General features: G+C 39.7%; 1 protein-coding gene across 2 annotated transcripts; it reads right to left on the reverse strand.

The window, feature by feature from the left end:
• Positions 1-2,601: 2,601 nt before the first annotated feature.
• On the reverse strand, positions 2,602-18,892 carry atp6v1h (ATPase H+ transporting V1 subunit H). Of its 2 annotated transcripts, XM_029453347.1 has the most exons (14): positions 18,744-18,892; positions 17,827-17,978; positions 16,832-16,931; positions 16,117-16,206; positions 15,423-15,536; positions 14,222-14,326; positions 13,000-13,059; positions 11,965-12,062; positions 10,561-10,753; positions 8,359-8,537; positions 8,079-8,204; positions 6,813-6,914; positions 6,103-6,216; positions 2,602-3,004 (listed from the first exon to the last, which is right to left on the reverse strand). In XM_029453347.1, exons 2-14 carry the CDS (start codon positions 17,928-17,930, stop codon positions 2,935-2,937), a joined length of 1,455 nt encoding a protein of 484 aa, XP_029309207.1. In that variant the 5' UTR covers positions 17,931-17,978; positions 18,744-18,892; the 3' UTR covers positions 2,602-2,934. The 2 variants fall into 2 exon arrangements, with proteins under 2 accessions (XP_029309207.1, XP_029309208.1); XM_029453348.1 differs by lacking the exon at positions 13,000-13,059.
• Positions 18,893-21,115: the final 2,223 nt, after the last annotated feature.

Below are 21,115 nucleotides of genomic sequence, written 5' to 3' on the forward strand. Positions count from 1 at the left end.
GAAATGATAAATAGAGACTCTTTATCTACCAAGGTAAAGAAGTGGCTTAACATGCAGCCATGTAATTGCTGGAGTGAATTTTGGATGTAAACGCAAGTGCTTACAAACAACAACAGTTAGGTAGTATCTATAGCCTACTTAGCTAACATTAACAGATAACGCAGTTAGCTAGTAAACTAAACGTGTGTAGTGTGTTAATGTTACTTGACTTGGGTAACAGTTGTTCTTGTTCTGCCTGTTGGTCAAATCTGTGTGTGGCTGCAGCCCAGCGTTACTCTAGTTAACATTACTTTACTTACTTTCTGATGACTGATCCTAAACCTCCTGCACCTTTGTCCAAATCAAACCTACGCCCCTGATTCTCCTCATGGAGTTTAACTGCAGCACTGAAGGCATCTGGATGCAGATTAGATGAGTGTGCTGCTGCCAGCACGGCCTCACATGTAAGCAGCTGCAGCAGACAGTAGCTGTTGGAAATACTAATGTCTCCAAATAAATGTCAATTGCAAATAAGAAGTTTTTCACTATTGCCTGTACATATTGAATATTAAAATCAAAGTGTTGAACAGGGCTGAGCAATAATTCCATATAGGTGTTTATCAACTTTTAATGGATTCTCATTGTGATCATATGAACATATTGTGACACCATATACTGCGTGTCTCTATAACACATGAGAAAAATGTGATTGTAATTTAAAAACAATGTGTGATTCAAGTTCTTGTTTTGCTATTGGGTGAAGTTGTGTCTAATATAGAAGCATAATGGTCAAATTCAGACAACACATGTTTCAAACTTCTATAATTGGTTAACGAGAGTGTTGATTGTTTATAAGTTACCTGCCTATTAGAATACAGTCTGTGTTTATAGAGGAAGTGTGTACTAATGGAGGAAAAGGAACATCTGTGGGATTGTTAGGAGAGTTATGTCACGCTAAAGTAATTATTTGGAGTGTAATTGTGTGTTTGGAGAAAACAACACATACGAATAATGACACTCATGGCTATCCATGCTAATGTTTTGGTGTTGATTAAACTGTGATGTTATTCAGGGGTTCGTTAAAGAGAAATAGAGCACTTGAACTTGGTACAAAGAAAGACTTGGCTGCTGTTTTGTAGTTATTTCCAATACAACAAACCTCTTCCCCCTATATGAAGAATCTGTTTTTACATTACAACTGATTGTAACAGCAGATGTGTGCGCTGAAGGTCGGGTGAAAAGAGGTCAAACGCATCTGATTCAATTTAAATTGTGATGCGAGTACGACTCACAGCGGCATCTAAAACCTTTCTCACTGCACAAAATAACAGCCGCTCATTAACAACAAGTGGGTTGTTGTAGTTATAGGGGAGATCGTAGATGAGATCGCAGTGAGACAGATCATCCTGCAAAACACACGTTTTTATAATTGGTTCTGGAACTAAATGTGAAACCTTTGGGTGAAGATTCAGTTTGTATTCTGTGAAAAACTTTATGTGTGTGTGTGTTATCTGCTTCTCTGTAATCATGGAAGGATTGGACCGAGATGGCAACGATGATTGGACGGCAGAATATTCTCTAGAAACTGATTGAAGCCTGGAGAGCCTGTTTGGAAAAAGGGCTACGACTTTTGATAATCATCATTTTTTCTTTTTTCTTTTTTACTGAAAATGGTGAAAATTGGCCATCGTCATTTTCCAAACCCCCGAGGTCACATCTTTAAATGTCTCGACGGTCCAAAAGCCGACGATATTCAAAGAGTATTTGAGAAGCTTTTAAAAAAAACAACTCAAAATGATAAATCGATTATTAAAATAGTTGGAAATGAATTTTTCCTTTGATTAACTCATTGATTCATCGTTGCAGCTCTACGTCAAAGAATGTAAAATAACTTGTCCCTACAATACAGTGCAATCTAATGCAATGCAACATCATTGCTCTGCCTGCTTACGCTGCCTGTAGTGTGCACTTTGATTTACATGAAGGTGTTAATTAATATGTTCTAGCGTTGCAGTCATAGTTAGTGATGGTGTTGTACTGGAATGCATTATATTCAGCCCCCCCCCCTTATGTATATTATGATAAAAATTAACTCAATATAATGCAGTCCAGTACATCAGCGTGAACTATGACTTAAAAAATAATCATTTTGACATTTTAAAGGCACCAACATGCTGTGAGAGGGAGCTGTATCTAATAACGTGACCACTGAGTGTATATTTATTTTATAACTGCCATAGTTAAAGGATGAGGTGGACACACGTCTACTTCCATGTAGGACTTATGCTCTTGTACATCCAATATTATCTTTCTGATTTACAGAACTAGTGATAAAAAATGCAACTCATAGGAGACACTTCTCCCTTCTCAACAGTGCGCTGAATCATTTCACAACATATTTTACAGGCAGTTTGAAGGATGAACAGATAAAGGTTACATTCAACTTGAACCTGAAGGCGGATGAGAGTAAACATGACGACAAAAAAACACTTGAAAAGAAAAAATAAATCTAGTTACTCAGCCTTCGCTTTTTCAAAGCCAATTGAATCTTGGTAAGATTGTGTTTTATCAGACTAAGTAAATCTTTCGTCATTCATCAGAAGTAATTACACAACACAGGGACACCATGGATACGCATCTTTATTGGGATACTTACAATACATTTTAGAGGTAAGACTTAAATAAGTTGCAGTTTTGTACAATCATCACAGACATAAAGCGCGACTTCAATCACCACACGTCACGGAGCTGAGAGGCCACGACACGAAGCACGACAATCAAATCAAGGAACATCGAGGATCATTCCAGGGTGCAGGAGGGAGGAAACCACACCGCGTTGAGCTTCAAGTTATTACACCAAACGAACAGCGGATTATTAAAATGGCGAAGAACAATGTACATACAGGACACACTCATCCTCACAGTAAGACGCAAACACACGTGTACGGGAACAGTTCAGCTTCGGGCTGCCACGGCTTGAGCTTGTTGCTGATCAGAGGACTGCAGCTGTCTTCCCAGGTACTCCCTGTGAAAGAAAAGCACACTTCATTACACTCAGCACTCCCAACACAAGCCCACTTAATGCCGAATCAGATGAATTAGAAATTAGAAAACTTATTGGCTTTCTTGCCAAGAGTTTGACGAGCAGATTGATTCCACTGTCTGTATGTCGTATATGAAGCTACAGCCAGCAACTCATTAGCTTAGCTTAGCATAAAGACCGTAAACAACAAGCCTGAATATGTTCAAAGGCAACAGTCGTCTGTAATGTTTCCATTTATTTTAATGTTTCTATAAGTCTGTATTGTATTGTGCCGATTCATACGCTTGATAAAGAGAAATAGATAACCATAACATGTTATATCATTAAAGCATGTTAGCAGCACTATAGCATGTTAAACTAAATACTTAATACAAAATAACATCACCCTTGAGCTTTTAAAATAAAGTCCTATGATCATTAACATTGACTGCTCCTGCCTGTTGTATTTGGATTCTACAAATATTTTCTTTTATTAATCAGTGATGTTGTAAAGGTCTCAGGAGTTTCAGATCTGGTTGTTAAAGCGGTGGCTTTAGTATAAAGATGTCGTGTGTGGCATGACGTATTTGATCTCTGACGAATGTCTATAACCAAAACGCTGCAACTCCAGTTAACTCAGTGATGACAGTTTGCTGATATTCAACCATTTCTTTCACATGATTTCATAAGATGACACTAAGATTTCACACATTTTCATTTCACATTTTCATGCTGTGCATGCGACACCCTCTATATCCGTAAAATAAAGTGAATTTGAAAACTGGAAATCAACAGTACATTCTGTTCAGAGAAGGAGAAAGAAAGTCTCACATGGTCAATTTTCCACTTTTGCAATTTGTTCCCTCCCTCTCTGGCCTTTTAAAGGAGAACACAGAGATCTTGAACAGAAATGTGGATATTTTCGCTGTCCCTATTTAGCAAGGTGTGTTCTATAGAAAGGGCTGTGCTTCAGTCTGGAGGCCAGTAGATGGATTCAAACCAGTAATAGCAAAAATGACATTGTATAAAGAAATGTAAGTTCCATAAACACAATAAAGGTTTAAAGTGTAAGATGTGCCAGACATTGAAATGAACACATTAAAACCATTAACTAACATTATCAACAGAATGTGAAGAGGTAACAGAGTTGACGTGATGTCAAAGACGTCTCTGTGTTGAGCTGCAGAGATATCTACTGAAGTTAGCATGCTAACTGCCGCGCGCTGCTCCGTCCAGGCTGTAATACCACTTGTTCCTCTAGAGGTGATAGTGAGTCGTGTAGCTGCAGTCGGCCCTCAGACCAGAGGGAGAAGAAGTACAGCTGTCTGACTCGCTTGTAAATATTACAGCCGTGTTCTGTGTCTGTTTTATAGTTTGTTGGATTACATTCAAAGTGGCAGATACGCAAAAAACACCCGCGTCCTCACAGCTGCCAGAAGGCTGCTTTGCCAAGTTTAGAGGCCGCCCTGGGAAACGGCATAGCTGCAGTTAGCAGTTAGCAGTTAGCTCGAGTTCAGGAGGTCAGACAGGTTGTGCCTGCCGGGCGGCCAACCTCTCTCCTTCCCAGCAGGCTGCTCTCCTGGCTGCGCCGCCAGCAGGAAGACAAGACGAATAAGCGGGTCGTTTTCTCGTTTCTGCCACTTTGGATTTAGTCAAGTAAACAAACTAACGTAACGTTACACGGACTACAGCCCCCGGTTAACATCAGTGCCCCAGTAAACACAGCACTATTTCTTTGGAGAAGGTGGCTCAGAATTACACATTCAACTTTTAAAGAAAAATAACCTTAAAGGCAGACTGAACGGCAAAATGATAAATAAGAGTTGTTTCTCAGTTCACTTATTCATCTGTGCTGTTGTCATGACAGCATGAGCCTTCAGGAAGCAGGGAGGAGACGCATTTCTCATGAAAACAACGGCAAGGCAACCCACTCAAGGTGACAGTAGGTGTGGTGCGCTGCTTTGAAAATATCTTTGTATTGTGGGTGTATGACATCTCACCTTTTCCAAAAGCACCAGTATTTCTCTCACTCTGCATCTACAGCAGCATTCACACACACACACACACACACACACACATCTGTTTCCATGAAGGCACCGAGTGTAGGCAGCATATCCAATGCGAAGAAACAATCTCACCTCAACCTCACATCATGCGAATAAACCCTGCATCAGCCCTTTCTCTTCCTGCCACGGTGATCTGATTGTTCAGCCTGTAAGATGTTATTATAAATTAAATATCTTTCATTGGTGCAGTATTCAGGTTGAGGTGGGACAACACGCATCCTGCTTTCTATTGTAAGTCTGACAATGGGAATCTGCTTTTCTTTCTTCACAGTCACTGAAACAAGACCGAACACCTTTTGTGTTACACTTCAGCGGACAAACAGTTTACCCAAAACATTAGAGGCCACTTAGATGGGGAAAAAAGCGCTACACTATTATATTAAACACAATACCTCCATCCACAGTTGCTCAGGGAGCAGAGTGTGTTTTAGATAGCGGCAGCAAAACAAACACATTTTCACTTGCTGCTTGATCATTATTAGTGTTTCTAAGCAATCCGGTAGACAGAACACACAAAGATGATGGGCATGTGGAGGGCTTGTGCTCGGAGAAAATGTGAGGAGTGGGGCCGTAATATTAAAGCTAAAATATTGACCGGCCTCAGTCAAATAAAGCATATTTGTAATGAGATTTGAGAGGCAGATACTGATATCGATATGTGCTGTGATTTCTGCGATGATCTGTACCAAACAAAGATGTTTTCTTATATCTTTAGAATATGATGTGTAGGCCTGGACATCTCTGGAGCACTAAAAATATTGCAATACAATTTTTATTATTTGTTCAGCCCTACTCTATAAATCAGGCACCAAACAACCATAAAGATGGACCAGCAACTCAAAACTCACTGCTCCGCCTGGATGTGTGAAGATTAAAACGGCAAACAAAAACAAATGTCTGCCTTGTTTTCTCCATGAGTAAAATAAGACACAGTCGGTTGAGCTACTTGGCAGGTCACATGACCTGATGGAAACAACTTTAAGGTCAAATATTCCTCATGAAAACATCCGAATGCCGTTACAAAAGTGTTCATACCAGTTGTGGACCATGAGCTTCTGCACAGCCAGCAAGGCGTTGTAACGGACTAGCTGGTCCTCGTGGTGCATGTGATTCATCACCAGCTGTTTTCCACCCAGCTGCTCAATCACCCTGAAATAGGAGGAATAAAAAATAAAAAAACAATAATGGGGAAAAAGCCTTTATCCACACCGACAACATGTTTAGATCATTCATAGGGCCATCACCACATTATTATATCCAGCCTGGCTGAAATCTTCTGTGTGTGTTGTGAAAGGATGTAGTGCTTTGAAGAGGAAAACAGACATAATGCATGTGGTAACACAGTGAATGAGGTGACCAGAGACTAAAGAAACACTGGCACTGTTACATATCTGGGGTCCAATTAGAATATATAAATATAAACACGGAGCATAGACAAGAAAAACCCCATTATTGTCAATCACACAGTGTCTTTAGGGTAACACATGTTGAGGGAAACCTAAAAGATAGGTGGAAAGGATAAGGAGGTGTCCAGACAAGAACCAGCTTTACTTCTAGAAGGATTTAAGAAGATGGAAGTGACTGAACTCTTTATCTGACACTGACAGACAACAATCTTAATTCCTGGGGGTTGTGAGAAGATGTGGTGAGCTTCATGTGTGCAGGCCAATCAGTGCGTTCAGATATTTAAATGAATTATTTTATTCTACCCCATAGAGGGTTTAAACTTTGATAAGATGCTTTACCGTTTGCCACGCGGGTAATGCCGCACATACTCTCCGACGTCGTGAGCTGCCACTGCTATGACTTGAGGATCATCAGACACCTCCAACAGCCTCGTCAGGATCCTATTGAAGAAAGGTAGACAAAAGGAGAATTTGAATGGTGAGGTCTGTCTGCATAGAAAGGCAGAATCCATCGCAACTTATTTCTCAGATGCTTCTAGGCGAAGACTTTTCAGAGAAAGCTTCATAAAATAAATTAGCTGAGATTTGTTCACCCTCAAGAAGTGTTGATGTAGAAATGCACTGAACTCTCTGAAAGCCAAGGTCAATGTTAAACCAAGAAACCCAAACTCTCAAATCTAAATCCAAGGACAGAAGACAGAAGGCATCTGAGTGACACGTCGAGGTTCAAAGTAAGACAAAGCGTGGGTGAGAGTCGGGCAAAGAGACTAATAGGAAGAAGGGTAATTTAAGCTGTGATGAAGCCTAAGCTGATTACAGAGAGGGACAATGAGATGGTAGATCAGGGTTTTTACTGAATGTCAGCAGCCCCAGAGTGTGCGACTGAACAACAAGGAACAGAGACAGAAATTGATGTTTTATCTCTTGGGATCTGGGTCCTTCGATTAGACACAACAAAGAGAGAAAAACAATGTTAAAAGGCTGTGCAATCATCAGACATGATGCTGAGTGCATGGCTCTTCAGGAGCTGCTCAGCGTACGGCCTGAGATGGGTGTGAGTGGAGTGTTTAGAACAAATGTGGCCAGGGACATTTAATACCAACAACAGACACCTTTGTTTAAGACTTTATTTTGGTATGCATTTCTTGCCTCTAAAGACCGGACACGAGGGGAAAGGAACGTTTCAATTCATTAAGAAATGGTTTAAAAAGATGATATAAATAGTATTATACATTTTTCAATTTGGGAAACTTGAATTTTCAAAGCCTCATTTTCACAGGCGACTCAGAAAAAGGTGATGTTTAGCAGGTACAGATTTAACCATCATAGTTTAGGTTATAAGCGTGCATCATTTTCATATGAACCTTAGAGGGAATAACTTCACACTAAATTCAAATAGGGCTGCAACTAATGATTGTTTTCTAGATTAATGGTGCGGTCTACAAAATGTCTGAGAAACTGTGATGGACATGTTTGACTATAAGAGGACGTCTTTAAATGTCTTGTGGGTCCAAAACTCGAGATATTCAGTTTAATATGATATGCAACAGAGAAAAGCAGGAAATATAATATATGATAAAGCATACAATACATGCTGCATCTTACTTGAGGAGTTCGTAGTTCTTCTCGTTCAGGCGGACGGCGTTCTCACGCCAGAACTTCTCAGACTTGTGCACAGGACTCCATTCCAGCCGGCCGGACTTGAGTTCAGAGCTGTACTCATCAAATGAGCTGTTGGAAAATGCAAAGAAAATATATATAAAAAACTGCTTTCTTTCAACCCATCTGCTGTGAAGACTGGAGCAGTACATGTGGTCTGTAGTTGAGCCACTCATTACTGTAAAATAAATAGTTTCTTGTTCATGAAATGGATTCGACTGCGTACCTGAGATCCTGCACGCTCTCTACGAGCTTGTCCAGCAGGAACTTAATGTCCTCAGTGATGTCCTCGTCATCATACTTCTGCTGCTCGAGGTTCTCCAGTTGCTTCAGCACTTTGCACTGAATCATGGCCAGGGCGTATTCCTGACGCGTCTCCTTGTCTGCAGACTTCTCCAGGAGATTCTATCAAAGTGAATAACAGTGCGAGGAAGTTCCCTTTTAGAATATAAAATGAAATAAAGTGCAATGGACGGTTTTATCCAAATCACCTACTCGACTAATATGAAATAACATTATTAAAATGTAGATAGTGCATTGGAAAACTTCTTAAACCAGGATTCAAGTCTAGGTGTTGTGAGTGAGGCGTGAATAATGATTGCAGAGCTGCAACAAGGAAACAATGTTGGGTCAAAGAAACTTCGTAGCATTGGCATATCTACAGCCAACTACAAATGTCTGTCAGTTTCTTTCTTGCAAAAACCTGTGATGCACAACATCCCTCTCAAAAAAGGCAAATAGGCCAAGACATAGCACATTTAGAGCTGGCTTGCCTTTGAAGGAATAAGGCTAAAACAATGTTCATGTTTTCTGGAGCACTTATTGAACATGTTTTAGGGGGAACACATCACAAGCCCAGCAGTGCCGCCTTTAAAGATGTGTTCAAGGACTCCCAGATGGTCCGTTTAAGTCACATTGCTAGTCCCATGTTGGGAGCAGAATCATTTGCATAATTAGGACATTTGGGAAAACAGAAAAAAGTAGAACAATGTGGAATATGTTTTGTAAAAGGATTGTGTGATATTGCATGTGATAATCCAAGGAACAATGTTTTTGTAGCTCTCCTCACGCAAAACACAAACACACCCACTGCAAGGTCATTTGAACGACTCTCGGGAAAACCGACTCAACGTCAAGATGTATTGGGGTTTCCCTTCACTGCCCACTATTGCTTTTAATTAGCTGCCATATAGCAGTTAAAATTAACTACAGACTTCCCTCACCAATTAAAAACTGAGCCCCTTTCTTGTTAACGGATGCATTCACACACACACTTGATGTGACAGCTCTGCTGGCGTGAGAGTTGTGATGAATGAGCTTTGGGGGAAAAATCAAAAGCAGGAACACATGCGGTCCATTGGGGGAAACATACCACAGTACAACATATTCTCTAAAATTTGGTCTCACACCAATTTATGTCAGTAAACAAAAGACAAGAAAGGTAGTCCATCAGGAACGCAGATGCCCATTTACTGAAGTTAGAACGACGGCTGATACTAACCCTAACCCTAACCCAATGTTAAATACCTTCTGTAAAGTTAGGTTTGAAAATTGGCTACAACTTTCCTTCACTATTGCATGAGCTCATGATTCAATCATGTAATCAACATTTACCACACCATTGTGCTGCGAGCGAGGTCGCTGAGGCTGTCTGGTGTAGCACAGAGCGAGAATATCACTCAGGCGTTTCATATACAAATCTGTACGTCTTCTACGTTGTTGTTCTGTTCATATCATTTCATGTTGGATACGATGTGTGCAGAGTGTGGCCACGTACAGCAGGCTGTACACACAAAAGCATCAGTACACTTTATGTTAACTAAGAGAGGAAAGTTCAGCTGCAATACTTTTCAGTTTGGGAACTAAGCAAACATCTCTGTATTCTTCCAAAACACAACACTGAGCCCTCTGGAGAGCTCAAAATGATCACATTGATTTTCAATGTATTCTTCAGATGTTCCAGACCTGTGTTGGTGCCCTGTCAGACTCACGGAGTTCACCACAGCATGTGAAGATAAATGGAGCCTCTGCTGTTAATTCAATGTTGTACGGGTATAATATGGGGAACTCAGTACCTGGCACAGACAACAGAGCACGTGCAGAACGCAGCTCTTACTTAAGACTACATTAAATATTCAACGGACGTTTTGAGCAATCGCAGCAGGTAGATGAAAGGGCAGCTTAATCATGAATCCTATTTATGTATCTTTTATGGGCTCATCTGTTTAAGGGTTTCAGTTTGCTCTTGTTGTGATAAAGTATAGAGCATAATTAAGTGCAAATTGTGTTGTATTGAACATGCACCCAGGCATCACTATGAAAGGCTTGAAATTATGACCTGAAAACCTTTGCAAGCAATTAAAAATATATATTTGATAGCTCCAAGTTCTGCCAAAAACGAGAACGAGTGAGAAAGTTCTCCACGTACCCTGAAGGCAGCCAGAATGATTCGAGTGACCTTCTCCTTGACAGACTCCTGGAGGATGTCGGACAGGGCCGGCACCACGTTGTAGCGTCTCAACTGCTCACAGAGCTGAGAACTGAAGGCCAGGAGCCAAACACAGAAGATCATCTGGTATTGCAGCTGGAAGCCACACTTGTTGCTCAGCACCGCTGTGATGCTTAAACAGAAGAAACATAATACGAGTTAATTTTAAAAACTCAAATGGAAAACAAAAACACACTAAGTGCTGGGGAGAGGACCCTCATCTGCATCTACCATCTGTTTACTAAAAGAGTAGCTTTCACAGCTGTGCACTTGTATGTTACTCATCCATTATCTCTGGTGGCTGAGAATTAAATGTTCAGACAGTCTTTAGATAACGGAAGAATTGCTCAAAATACAGAGTACGTATGACTACAGCTAGGCAGCCAGTCCTATATTTGAGAGATAGCCAGTAAGTGTAGAGATGTGGCTCTAGAGATGTGGCTCTCATAGCAATAATTATCCAATATGATCATGCAGTAAGGCTGGTTTTACAATGCTGTATTAAGAAAACAAGTGACCAGGGGAAAAATGGCCTTTTGAATCATACTTTCTCCAACCTTCTCAGCTGCAGAATATAATGCATCCCTGTAAGCAGTGAGTATATGGTAGGAACCTGTCAAATATCACCTCAGATTTGTCTTTTTGACAAAAAAATATAATTGTGCATATACATTTTCTTTGATCCTCAGCACTATCCTCTTTATGGTGGAGTGATTTATTTTCTTCTAGTAGAAGGTACATTTTACCAGCCACATCAACAATATGACACAAAGAGAACATTAAACATTTACTGAAATTGTGGCCTTTGAAGATTTAATAAAAATTGATTTATGTTGGGAAGCTTAAGAGCATCACACAAAAGGTCAATATGCGTCACATCAGAGCCACAGAGAGAGCTCAACTCGACTAACTGGACTCCCAGCACCCTTTACAAGATGAGGCTTCATTTGCTGCGGCCACAACGGACATTTCACCTCTCTTAAGATGGCACTAACGGTACATGAGGTCTTTCATTTCATCAGTAATTGGCTTTTTAAAAGAAAATGTAATCTAGCCTGTAACTAGCTATGGATCTGACAGGGTGGTCCTCTAGTTTCTTGCTTCTTCTTGCTGCTTTTTCTAGATGGGTTTGGCGAATGATAATGACAAAAGTGGCGTGTATAATATCTTTGTATTTATTATTGTTATTTGACTATCCTTCTGTGCAATTCATTCTAAATTGACAGCCGTCTGTAAACAAAGTTGCCACCTCTTCCTCATTTTCCAGTCATCTCTCTACAGAAAAAAACATTTCCAGATTGTGAAAAACTGGAGGAAGCCTTTTTATGAGGAGTTATCACTCACCAGTTGACTCCATCAGCCTCCACCCAGGCAAACCTATACTCATTCACCCTCAGCATCAGCTGAAGGCAGCCAGCTACGCACTGGACGTACTGAGAGCTCTGCAGAGGACAAAGGCAAACATTTACTCAAACGGAAGAGTGAACCTTTGCCGTGTTATTAGGAAAACAAACAAAATGTTAGAAGGTCAAGTACAATTAGTGCAGTTCTGACACATGGAGTAGTTGACAAGCAGATACAGCACATAGAAGAAGGCCAGTCCAAAACTTGCATTACCGCCACCGATCAAACCTGAGGCAATGCACATGCAGTCTAAAGTATTATACAGCAACACATGCTCGATCACAGACCTAACAGTACTATACAGAGCAATAGCAGGGAAAAGTGCCCCATCACACCTGAGCAGAATAATGTAAATTGAGATTAGAGTGGAGAAAATAGATCACATTAATGTGTTAATTAACAGAGATTGAAGAAAAGCAAAGAAGTCCAGCAAGAAGAACAGGCAGCAGTGAGGACAGACGAGTGGAGGAGTGGAGGTTACCTGGTTGAAAATGCAGAGGGAAATATGATGTTCAATTATTAGATAGCGCTCAAATAGATTTTCTGAGCAGAGAACGTACGGGATATAAAATGGTAGGATGCTGCTGCTGTGCAAATGTTCTTCTAATTTTCCCTTGTTATCCTAATGTACAGTAAAAGCTGTTTGTCATGCGCTTTCAGCATTAAAGAGAAGTGGCTTGCAGGGTTAGGGTTAGCAGCATGCAGTTTCAACGGTTAGAACCAATCAGTGGCAGCAGACATCATGCTGTCTAGATGGAGAATTTCTCTAAACTTAATTTAACAGACTCAGGACTCCAACAATCTGCAATTATTAATGGAAAAACTGGAATGCAATAACAGGATGGGAGAGATAAAGAGGGGGAAGAAAATATGTGAAAGTCCATTGACACCTGACAGATACCAGCCCTGCCATTTTCTGTTTGTTTTTTTGGAAGCGCCGAAGATTGACCGAAGATGCACTTCACTCATACTCACTTCACTGGGGGAAATAGTTCCTGCTCCTGAGCCTGATTCTGGACCTGTACCATGTAGGTTCTAATGAGAGATAAACAAAACAAGCAGGTGCACAATTGTTCACAATCCATCGCTTTGAGCTTAGTTACAGTGGCACTTGGGCAACACAGCATGAGCTGCACGCTTGACGACAAATGCAAATCAGTGACAGTGGATGCTCACTGATTTTGTTGATTGGCTGTTGAGGAGAGAAATTTATAATAAGACACATTTTCGAAGCAGTTATTAGTTAAAGAACATATTTTGCAAAGACACAGAATGTTTAAAACAAAAAGAGACTGGAGGGATATTTTAGAAATACTGGTGTGCAATGCAGAGGCACAAAAGAAACTAGGAATCAATAGTCAGGTATTTTATCAGCCCACTCTTTAGTGCATACATCTGCCAAGGCAAAGCCGGCCCCTACTGTGCAGCTTTCAAACGTTCTCAAGGTCTTACAGGCCTGCTCAAACCCAGTACGAACAAATGCATTGTATTCATTCAGACAAAGCTTTCACTGTGAGGCCAAACTATAGGATTGAATTAAGGGAGAGTTAATAGAGATAGAAAGTACTTTGGCTCTTTGGCTAATTAAACGTGGAAAAAAGTGAATAAATTAAAAACTCCATATGAGAAAGAAGAGGCCAATGTATCTTAAAGGTTGATGTCACAATATCTAAGAGATTAATAACCAATGCCATGCTACATGTAATTAGTTAAAATGCATTTCAAAACTCAATTATACAGTATACTGTATATACACAGGCAGCAATTTTGAGTTGCACATTCATGTTGCCAAGAGGATAAATCCCAGTGGATTTGACCTTTACAATGGCACAATAATCATGATTAACTTTTCATTTTCAAATGAGAATACACTTCAATTAATTGGTTTTGGTGACCCCTATCACTTTTCTTAAAACTGTTACAATCGGGCAACATGTTTCTCCTCAGTTTATACAAACTGCACTGTACTACAGTAGTCTGTCACATAAAACAGACAGAGCATACAATTATATAGTTTAAAATAAGGCAATGTAAAATGACTAAATATATCACGTCACATAGTAACATTGATGCCTCTGTTCCACGTGCAGTTCATGACATTTCTGTCACTGAAACCACCTCAGTAATGCAGATATTTAGATGGGCAGAATTTTAAATATCACAAGATATTATAGCGACGACATTCAGATTGAAATACCTGTGAACTGAGTTGGCTTTTGATCCAGTTGAAGTAGTAGTTCAGATCACTTCCCTCCATCAGATCACGGCCCCAGGCAGCCAGCTTAGCGATGATCCTCGCCGCCTTATAAAGAAAGTAGGAAATTTGAAGTTGTTCAACTGTAGAAATTGACAGCAAGGCCACAATAAAGTGCATTGAAAGATCACAGCATTTATCACTAACATGGCAGCAATGGCAATCATGTAGACTTGTGACGCATTACTTTGAGTGTAAGTGGCGGTATATAAAGCATCCTTAATTTAAATTCCAGTAGAGGGAGAAATAAAGAACATTGATTGGATGAAGGCTGGGCACGGGAGATAACAAGCACTTCAATTTCAATTATCTTGTAATGACAACAAAATACTGACTGAACACAAAACATGATGTACAACCTGATCTAAGTGAAAAAATGACTGAGGCATAATCTACCATCTCATAAACAATGTTGTGTTGTAAAGTGCTTCCTGTGCCCTGTGATGAGACGGTAATAAATGATGTTCTCTAATTTCCCTCTTGCCAGGAGAGGATGTGTAGAAATATTGAGGCATCTAATTTAAAAGCAAGAGTCAGCATGACAGTGGGATTGAGTTTAAGTGCTGCGTCGCAGACTCCGGGTCACTTTATGCCCACCTGCTGTATGCCATCTGGCTGGTATTTATAATCAAGCTGTGTGTGCCCTATAATAGTATTCACGTTTGCCGTTGGGTGGTCATCCTTTATCTGAAGAGGGTGGCAGATAGAAATCATTAATTGCTTGTTTTCGTGGAAAAAGGAGAAGGTTGCTTTGTGTGGAATTATTGATGCCTTCCTATGATTAGAAGCAGTCACATCTGTGAAGAAATGTAATTAAATCCACCATCTTATCTGTGAAAATATCTAGTCAGTACACTATGTTTGGTAGATTATGCTTAATTAGCTCATGTAAGTAACTAAAAATAATTTCACAATGTGCTTAAGTGTTAAGCACGGACAAGATATTTGTCCCCACCTAGTTCCTTGTTTAATGTACCGACTGACATTGTTCCTCGTGATAATCAAAAACCTTTATCAATAGTGAAAGTTTGCCAGGGCTGTAGGATTGAGCTGGGTTTGCACCATCTAGTGTGATGTTATAGGGTGAGCTTGAATTGTGATAGGAGTCTGAAAAAACACTTAGTACCCACAAATCTTCACTCACCATGTGGACAGTAAAAAGATCCTGCCGATTCAGCATTGGAAGGAAGTAGGACCAGGCGGTGTTCTTTGTCTTTTTGGCGTAGTCAAAGAAGATGCTGACCCGCTGATGGTTCTCCTGAGTCACAAATGAATTAAGATCATAGATGTCTATGTTTACAACCAACAAATTGAAGTTTTGAGAAACTTTCAAAGAGAAAAACAAGATATTATGGATGTGATTCCTAAATAAGTTATGATGTAAAAACAGTGTTGACAAAGTCTGAAGTCTTCATCATTAAAGGTGCAATCACTCAATAAATCAATCTCTGGCTTCAGACAGAAACCATAATATATAATAAAGTGCAGCCATTTGCGGCAGTTATCGCTGTTACCGCAATGGCTGCTGGGAAAATGCTTTACACCCCAGGACCAGGCATTGAACTATCCCCTAAAGTATAAACTTGGTACTGATGCAGAGTTAGCATTGCATGTTCAACAGGTAAAAGTAAAACTTACAATTTGTAGTCATAAATATATAATCTGTTTTAGAAGATTGGAAGTCTAACTCTTTAAAACACATTACTTAAGATTCATATTATGTCCTATTTCCTCATTTAACTTATTTAAAATCATGACATTGCCCAAGACTTTCAATGTACACAAAACCTAAAAGCAAACATCTTGCTTGGTGAGGGTAAAATGATGTGTCTGTGTACCTGCAGAGTGTCATCAATCAGAGTCAGGATGTACTGAACCGTCTGCTCCTTGGAGATGTGGGCCATCAGGTTCAGAAAAGTCCTTGCACACTGAGCAAAAAAACAAAATAGATCAATAAAAAGTGAGAAAGACACACCACACATGTACTTATTTACAAATAGAACAAACTGCCTTTGCTTTTATTCTGCCCGACACCTCTAAAAACAAGAGACTAACTCGGCAGAATGCTTTTGATACAGCATATGGCTGCCTTCAGATCCACAATAGCACTACAGCGAAACAATTCAAGAGGCTGCATTGGGTTGAGCAAGTTAGTACAGGTACAAAATGAAATGTGAAGCAGGAAGTGTAATTTAAAACGTTTTTGAAAAGCCAAGACACTGCAGGTGGTTTAAAGGCTTTTGAGGTAGAATTGTACAACTCAGGAGATCAACAACTTACTTGCCTTAACGTTTCCACAGTTAGGTTTAAATTAGCACAATGCCCAAAGGTATAATAGGTTTTTCTTAGTATGATTATTTGTACATGTAGGCACCAGCTCCAAGTCCAAAAGTAGATTTTGTTTTTAGCTGCAATGCCATTATTCATCTTCTTCGTGCAACTAGCTGTCTGTCTGCTTAGTTTAGATAAAAAATACAGTAAAGACATCTAAAATGATACTGCTATATAGATGAGTGTTAGCTAAACACACAGATGACGTAAAGTACTCAATACCTGATGTCCTTCATTGGAAAGAATGACCTGTTTCTCCTCAGAGTTGGCCACCTCAAATTTCTTGATGAATTCACAGTCCTCCGCTGAGATCATCTGACTCCTACAAGAGAATTCATCAAGACACTGCCATTTTAGCACAATGGTTCTACAATATGCAATTAATTATATACATTTGACTTTGAACAACAGCAAGGCCAACATCGAGTTCGCTAATAGAGAGTTCCTAATGATTAATCATGAGTATTCAAAACATTTCCTTTATCATCGGAGCAAGACATACAACAGACATGTATGCCGCTGACCCTCTTACTAGAGGAACGGGCTTTGTCTTGTCACTAGCATGCTGCTTCTAATTGCAAGAGCAGCTTGCACAATAATGCTAATTAACCAGAAATACTACACGCTATAGTTGAGGCAAAAACACTTCACATGGATGGTCCGTGGAGATAGCTAGTTATAGTAAAACATGCTTATAGTTTATCCAAACTAAATGAAACAAGGATTTATTTTCACAAGTCAGATCTGCTGTATTAAAATGCACCGGCTCAAAGAGGAAGTATCATTCAAGACAGTGAATCATAAGGAACTAAAGCTGATTTTAGATTGACACAGTGCACTCAGTCTGCAATTATTACACTAATATATTAAGAAAGATTGATGTAATCAGGAGCTAAACTTGTCTCAGAAAAGTTTGACATATTGAAGAAATAACTAAATAAGCTACCTATGCACATTTGTATTCATTTATTTTCTAACTTGTGCCAAGTAGAGGGCTAAAACTTCTCAATTTCATTAGAAGTAAACTTTCTGAAACAGAAGATTAATGTATGTAAATGAGGTGATATTAGACACATCAAGTACCATACCAACACTATGACCTATATAGTAAACATGGACAGTATGGACAGTGTCAACAAAAACTAAAAATGTACATGCACCTAATAAAGTGTCCAGTGAGTGTATATTAACATGGTGTTGTTGTAGTGTGCACTTACTGCAGGTAGGACTGCCAGTTGACCAGGTTGGCCCGCACCTCAGCTGCCTTTGCAGCAATGATGTTGGTGGGCACTGCAGCGTCCACAGCCCCGCGGATATCCATCCTGTTATATCTTTACTACAATATATATGGAGAAAAATCCAGCTCCGCCTGTATGGAAACACCACAATTAACATTGGCACAATGACTCAACATCAGAGACAATGTGTTGGCCTGGTTGATGGTACAATATGCAAATTGTAGATATTGCACATTAACAGTTTAGAGGAAACAACTAAACACCTGATGCTAATAATCAATTAAAGATGGCTTTTATTAGCTGTTGAAACCAGGAAAAAAGCCATTACAAAAGGAACATTTGAGAAAAGAATAATGCTTTATTCATACCGTGAATATTTGAACGCGTGACAGAAATATTAACCTTACATTTCATATTTTAAGATGAACTAATTCAGACGTTAGTTGTCAAGCTAACCAACGGCCCAGCAGTTGAAGCTAAAACCGCTAACGTTAGTTAGCAGCAGGTCATCTCAGATAACTAGCTTAACCCAATGTCACGACATGACATGATGTGCGTTTCCGAGATAAACCAACACACTGCTTATCCTGTAACATTACCTATATTACGGCTGTATAACAAATATCACCCATATATTTCAAATTGTCAAATGATAACGTTAACGGCGACACAGGAAATGCCGTTAGCTAAGCGCTAGCTATCAAAATAAGATGAGGATGCTAATCAAAGCTAGCTGTGCTATCATAGCTTCGCATCCATTCTGTCACGGTGTGAAAATGACAACTGGTACGCAGGTAATAACAGTAACAATCACACAATTCGTCAGATATAAGTAGGACATTTTTAAATTGTTGTGATAGTGAATAACGTGATAAAATCTGGGTTGAGTTACTCACCTAATGTTAGTTGCTGTCCTGTGCGAACAGCTGACTGACTACAACACGGCGTCACATCTATCATGTGACAGTCACATGCACCTCAGTCTGACCCATATGACCCAGCAGCAGTGAGAGAAGACGGAGAAGTCTTTACCTTTAACATTAGACATAAGTTCCAACTGAAGGCCGATGGGAAACTAAACCTTAGTATCATCTCTACAGTTCCTTAGTATAAACATTTAGGCAATAGATACATTTCTAAAACCCAGTGGTGGGATGTAATGAGCACATTTACTCAAGTACTGTAGTACACTTCCATGTAATACTACTTTATACCTCTATTCCAGTAGAATACATCTCGGAGGTACATATTGTACTTTTTACTCCACTACATTTATATTACAGCTTTAGTTAGTTACTTTGTATATTTAGATTATTAATACACAATTTGTCCTTATCCTTATTACATTATGATGTATTATTAAAGTGCAAGTACTTCAAAATTGTACTTAAGTTTGTACTTACTTAGTTACTTTTTACCACTGCTTCTAAGAGAAATGTACTGTATGATGGCTTTCATGAAAATTCTAAATAAATATAATATACAGTTGAATTTATTAGCATTTTTGATAAACTTTTTTACTAACAGTGCTGCAGCATCCATTGGCTATACGCAGGAATATCAGGAATCTAACGTTGTTCCTTATTTTTTCTCCTAGAAGCAATGTGTAAACATAGAGACAATACAATTATATCGCTTCATGTTACTGAGCCAATTCAATTTAATTTGCTAGGCTTAAAAATGCAGTTGATACCTACAGGACAGTAAAGGTTTCCCGGCCATATTATCTGCCCAGAAGATTCACCATTGTTTTTATTGCAGCACATTCCTCCTGATGCAAATTTTTAAAAATGCACTACAGTAATGCACTACTGTTTTTATTCTGTTTTGTGTTGTCACATTTTTCTTGTGTAGCATAAATGAACTACAACTGCATTAATTGTGCAACCCTGTTTTGCAGAATGACAATAAATGATCCATGAACCCCTGAATCCTTGGTTTGCCTGAGATGCTCAGTCCAGACTGAAAAGGCCCGGTCAGCGTGCAGAAACTGAGCATTTAAGTGTAAATAGTACCTACTGTACTTTTACATCAATATGTTCCCTGCTTTAAATGACCATGCCAATCCTAATCTCTCTGTGTGAATGATTCAGAAACTCTACTCCCTTGTTGTCTTTTTTAATTATTCACTAGCCTTGCCCGAAAACCCAAATAGGAAAAAAGTAAAGGCTGATGCAATGAAATATGAAATTAATACAACCGAAGGGACTCTCTGTGCCGGACTGTAAAAAGCCCCTAAAATCAAAACAAACCTTGGAAAGAGAAGCAGCACACCGGCACCGCAGAACATGTGTCTACAATATATGACTTGTGTTGCATGTACATTGTGGCCATATGTTTCCTCTTCAAAGTCCATGTGTCAATGTGTTTTAATCAATTCTATTACATGGGAGTTCATCAAGGAGCATATACAATCAGACATGAATCCACGTCTGTCACTAGTCTTCCCCCTCTTCCATCTCACTCAGACACTAAGATCTCCTGGCTTAATCTGGTCTAAGCTGGTGAGACGCAGTAAAGCACAGAGGAATCAGGATTGCATCCAGTGGGGACATTGTCCTAATCCCCTTCTGCCTCTTCTTTGTAAACATTCTTCTCTTCGTCAGGGTCACCGATGCTTTTTTGTGCGTCTCTCTGTCACAATGTGCTTCAGAACAGACAACGGGAAAATATAAAGGAAAGGACCAAGGAGTGTGGATTTCTTATGATCTCAAAGAGACTGGAGCCTCACGTGGCGAGTGAGGCCTCATGGTCGGAGCATGCCATGTGCTAGCGCAGTGAGGCAGTGGGAGATCAGGCCCACCTCTGCTCTTCGGTGGATCAGACGCAGCAGGGCCCTCATGTGGCAGTGGATACAGAGACTGGTCCGGACCTTCCAGCATGGTGGGAGATACCCAGTGAACTACAATGACCCGGTCACAGAGGAACAGGAGATGGTGTGCCTTGAGGTATGGGCATGTTGTAGTTTTCCCCCCCAAATAAGCGTTACTATTTTTGATAATAGCCTCATCAGAAATAGACCACTGAATATTACATGGAGCAAATACAGTACAGTCACCAACCAGTCTAGTAAAACTACAGCTGTACAATACAGAGACGTTTTGAATCGCAGTACGCTGTATTGCTTGTTCGTGTTAGTGTGCACTAATAAAGAGCCACAAATAACAAAATAAGTCTTCAACAATGTTCATACTGCTGTTGTTTGTTGTTGTTGTGCTCAGAGCATCATTAGCCCTTTTTGCTTCTTGCCAAACTTCTATTTAGAGGT

Source organism: Cottoperca gobio, chromosome 17 (assembly GCF_900634415.1).
Source record: "Cottoperca gobio chromosome 17, fCotGob3.1, whole genome shotgun sequence".
Classification (NCBI taxonomy): Eukaryota; Metazoa; Chordata; class Actinopteri; order Perciformes; family Bovichtidae; genus Cottoperca; species Cottoperca gobio.

Excerpts from the sequence above, each read along its gene's own strand:
- atp6v1h (XM_029453347.1), bottom strand. The coding sequence starts at position 17,930 with ATGGATATCCGCGGGGCTGTGGACGCTGCAGTGCCCACCAACATCATT. Across the intron at positions 13,060-14,221 it reads AAAGCCAACTCAGTTCACAG|AACCTACATGGTACAGGTCC; the intron begins GTATTTCAATCT and ends ATCTCTCATTAG. Across the intron at positions 12,063-12,999 it reads GAACTATTTCCCCCAGTGAA|AGCTCTCAGTACGTCCAGTG; the intron begins GTGAGTATGAGT and ends TGTCCTCTGCAG.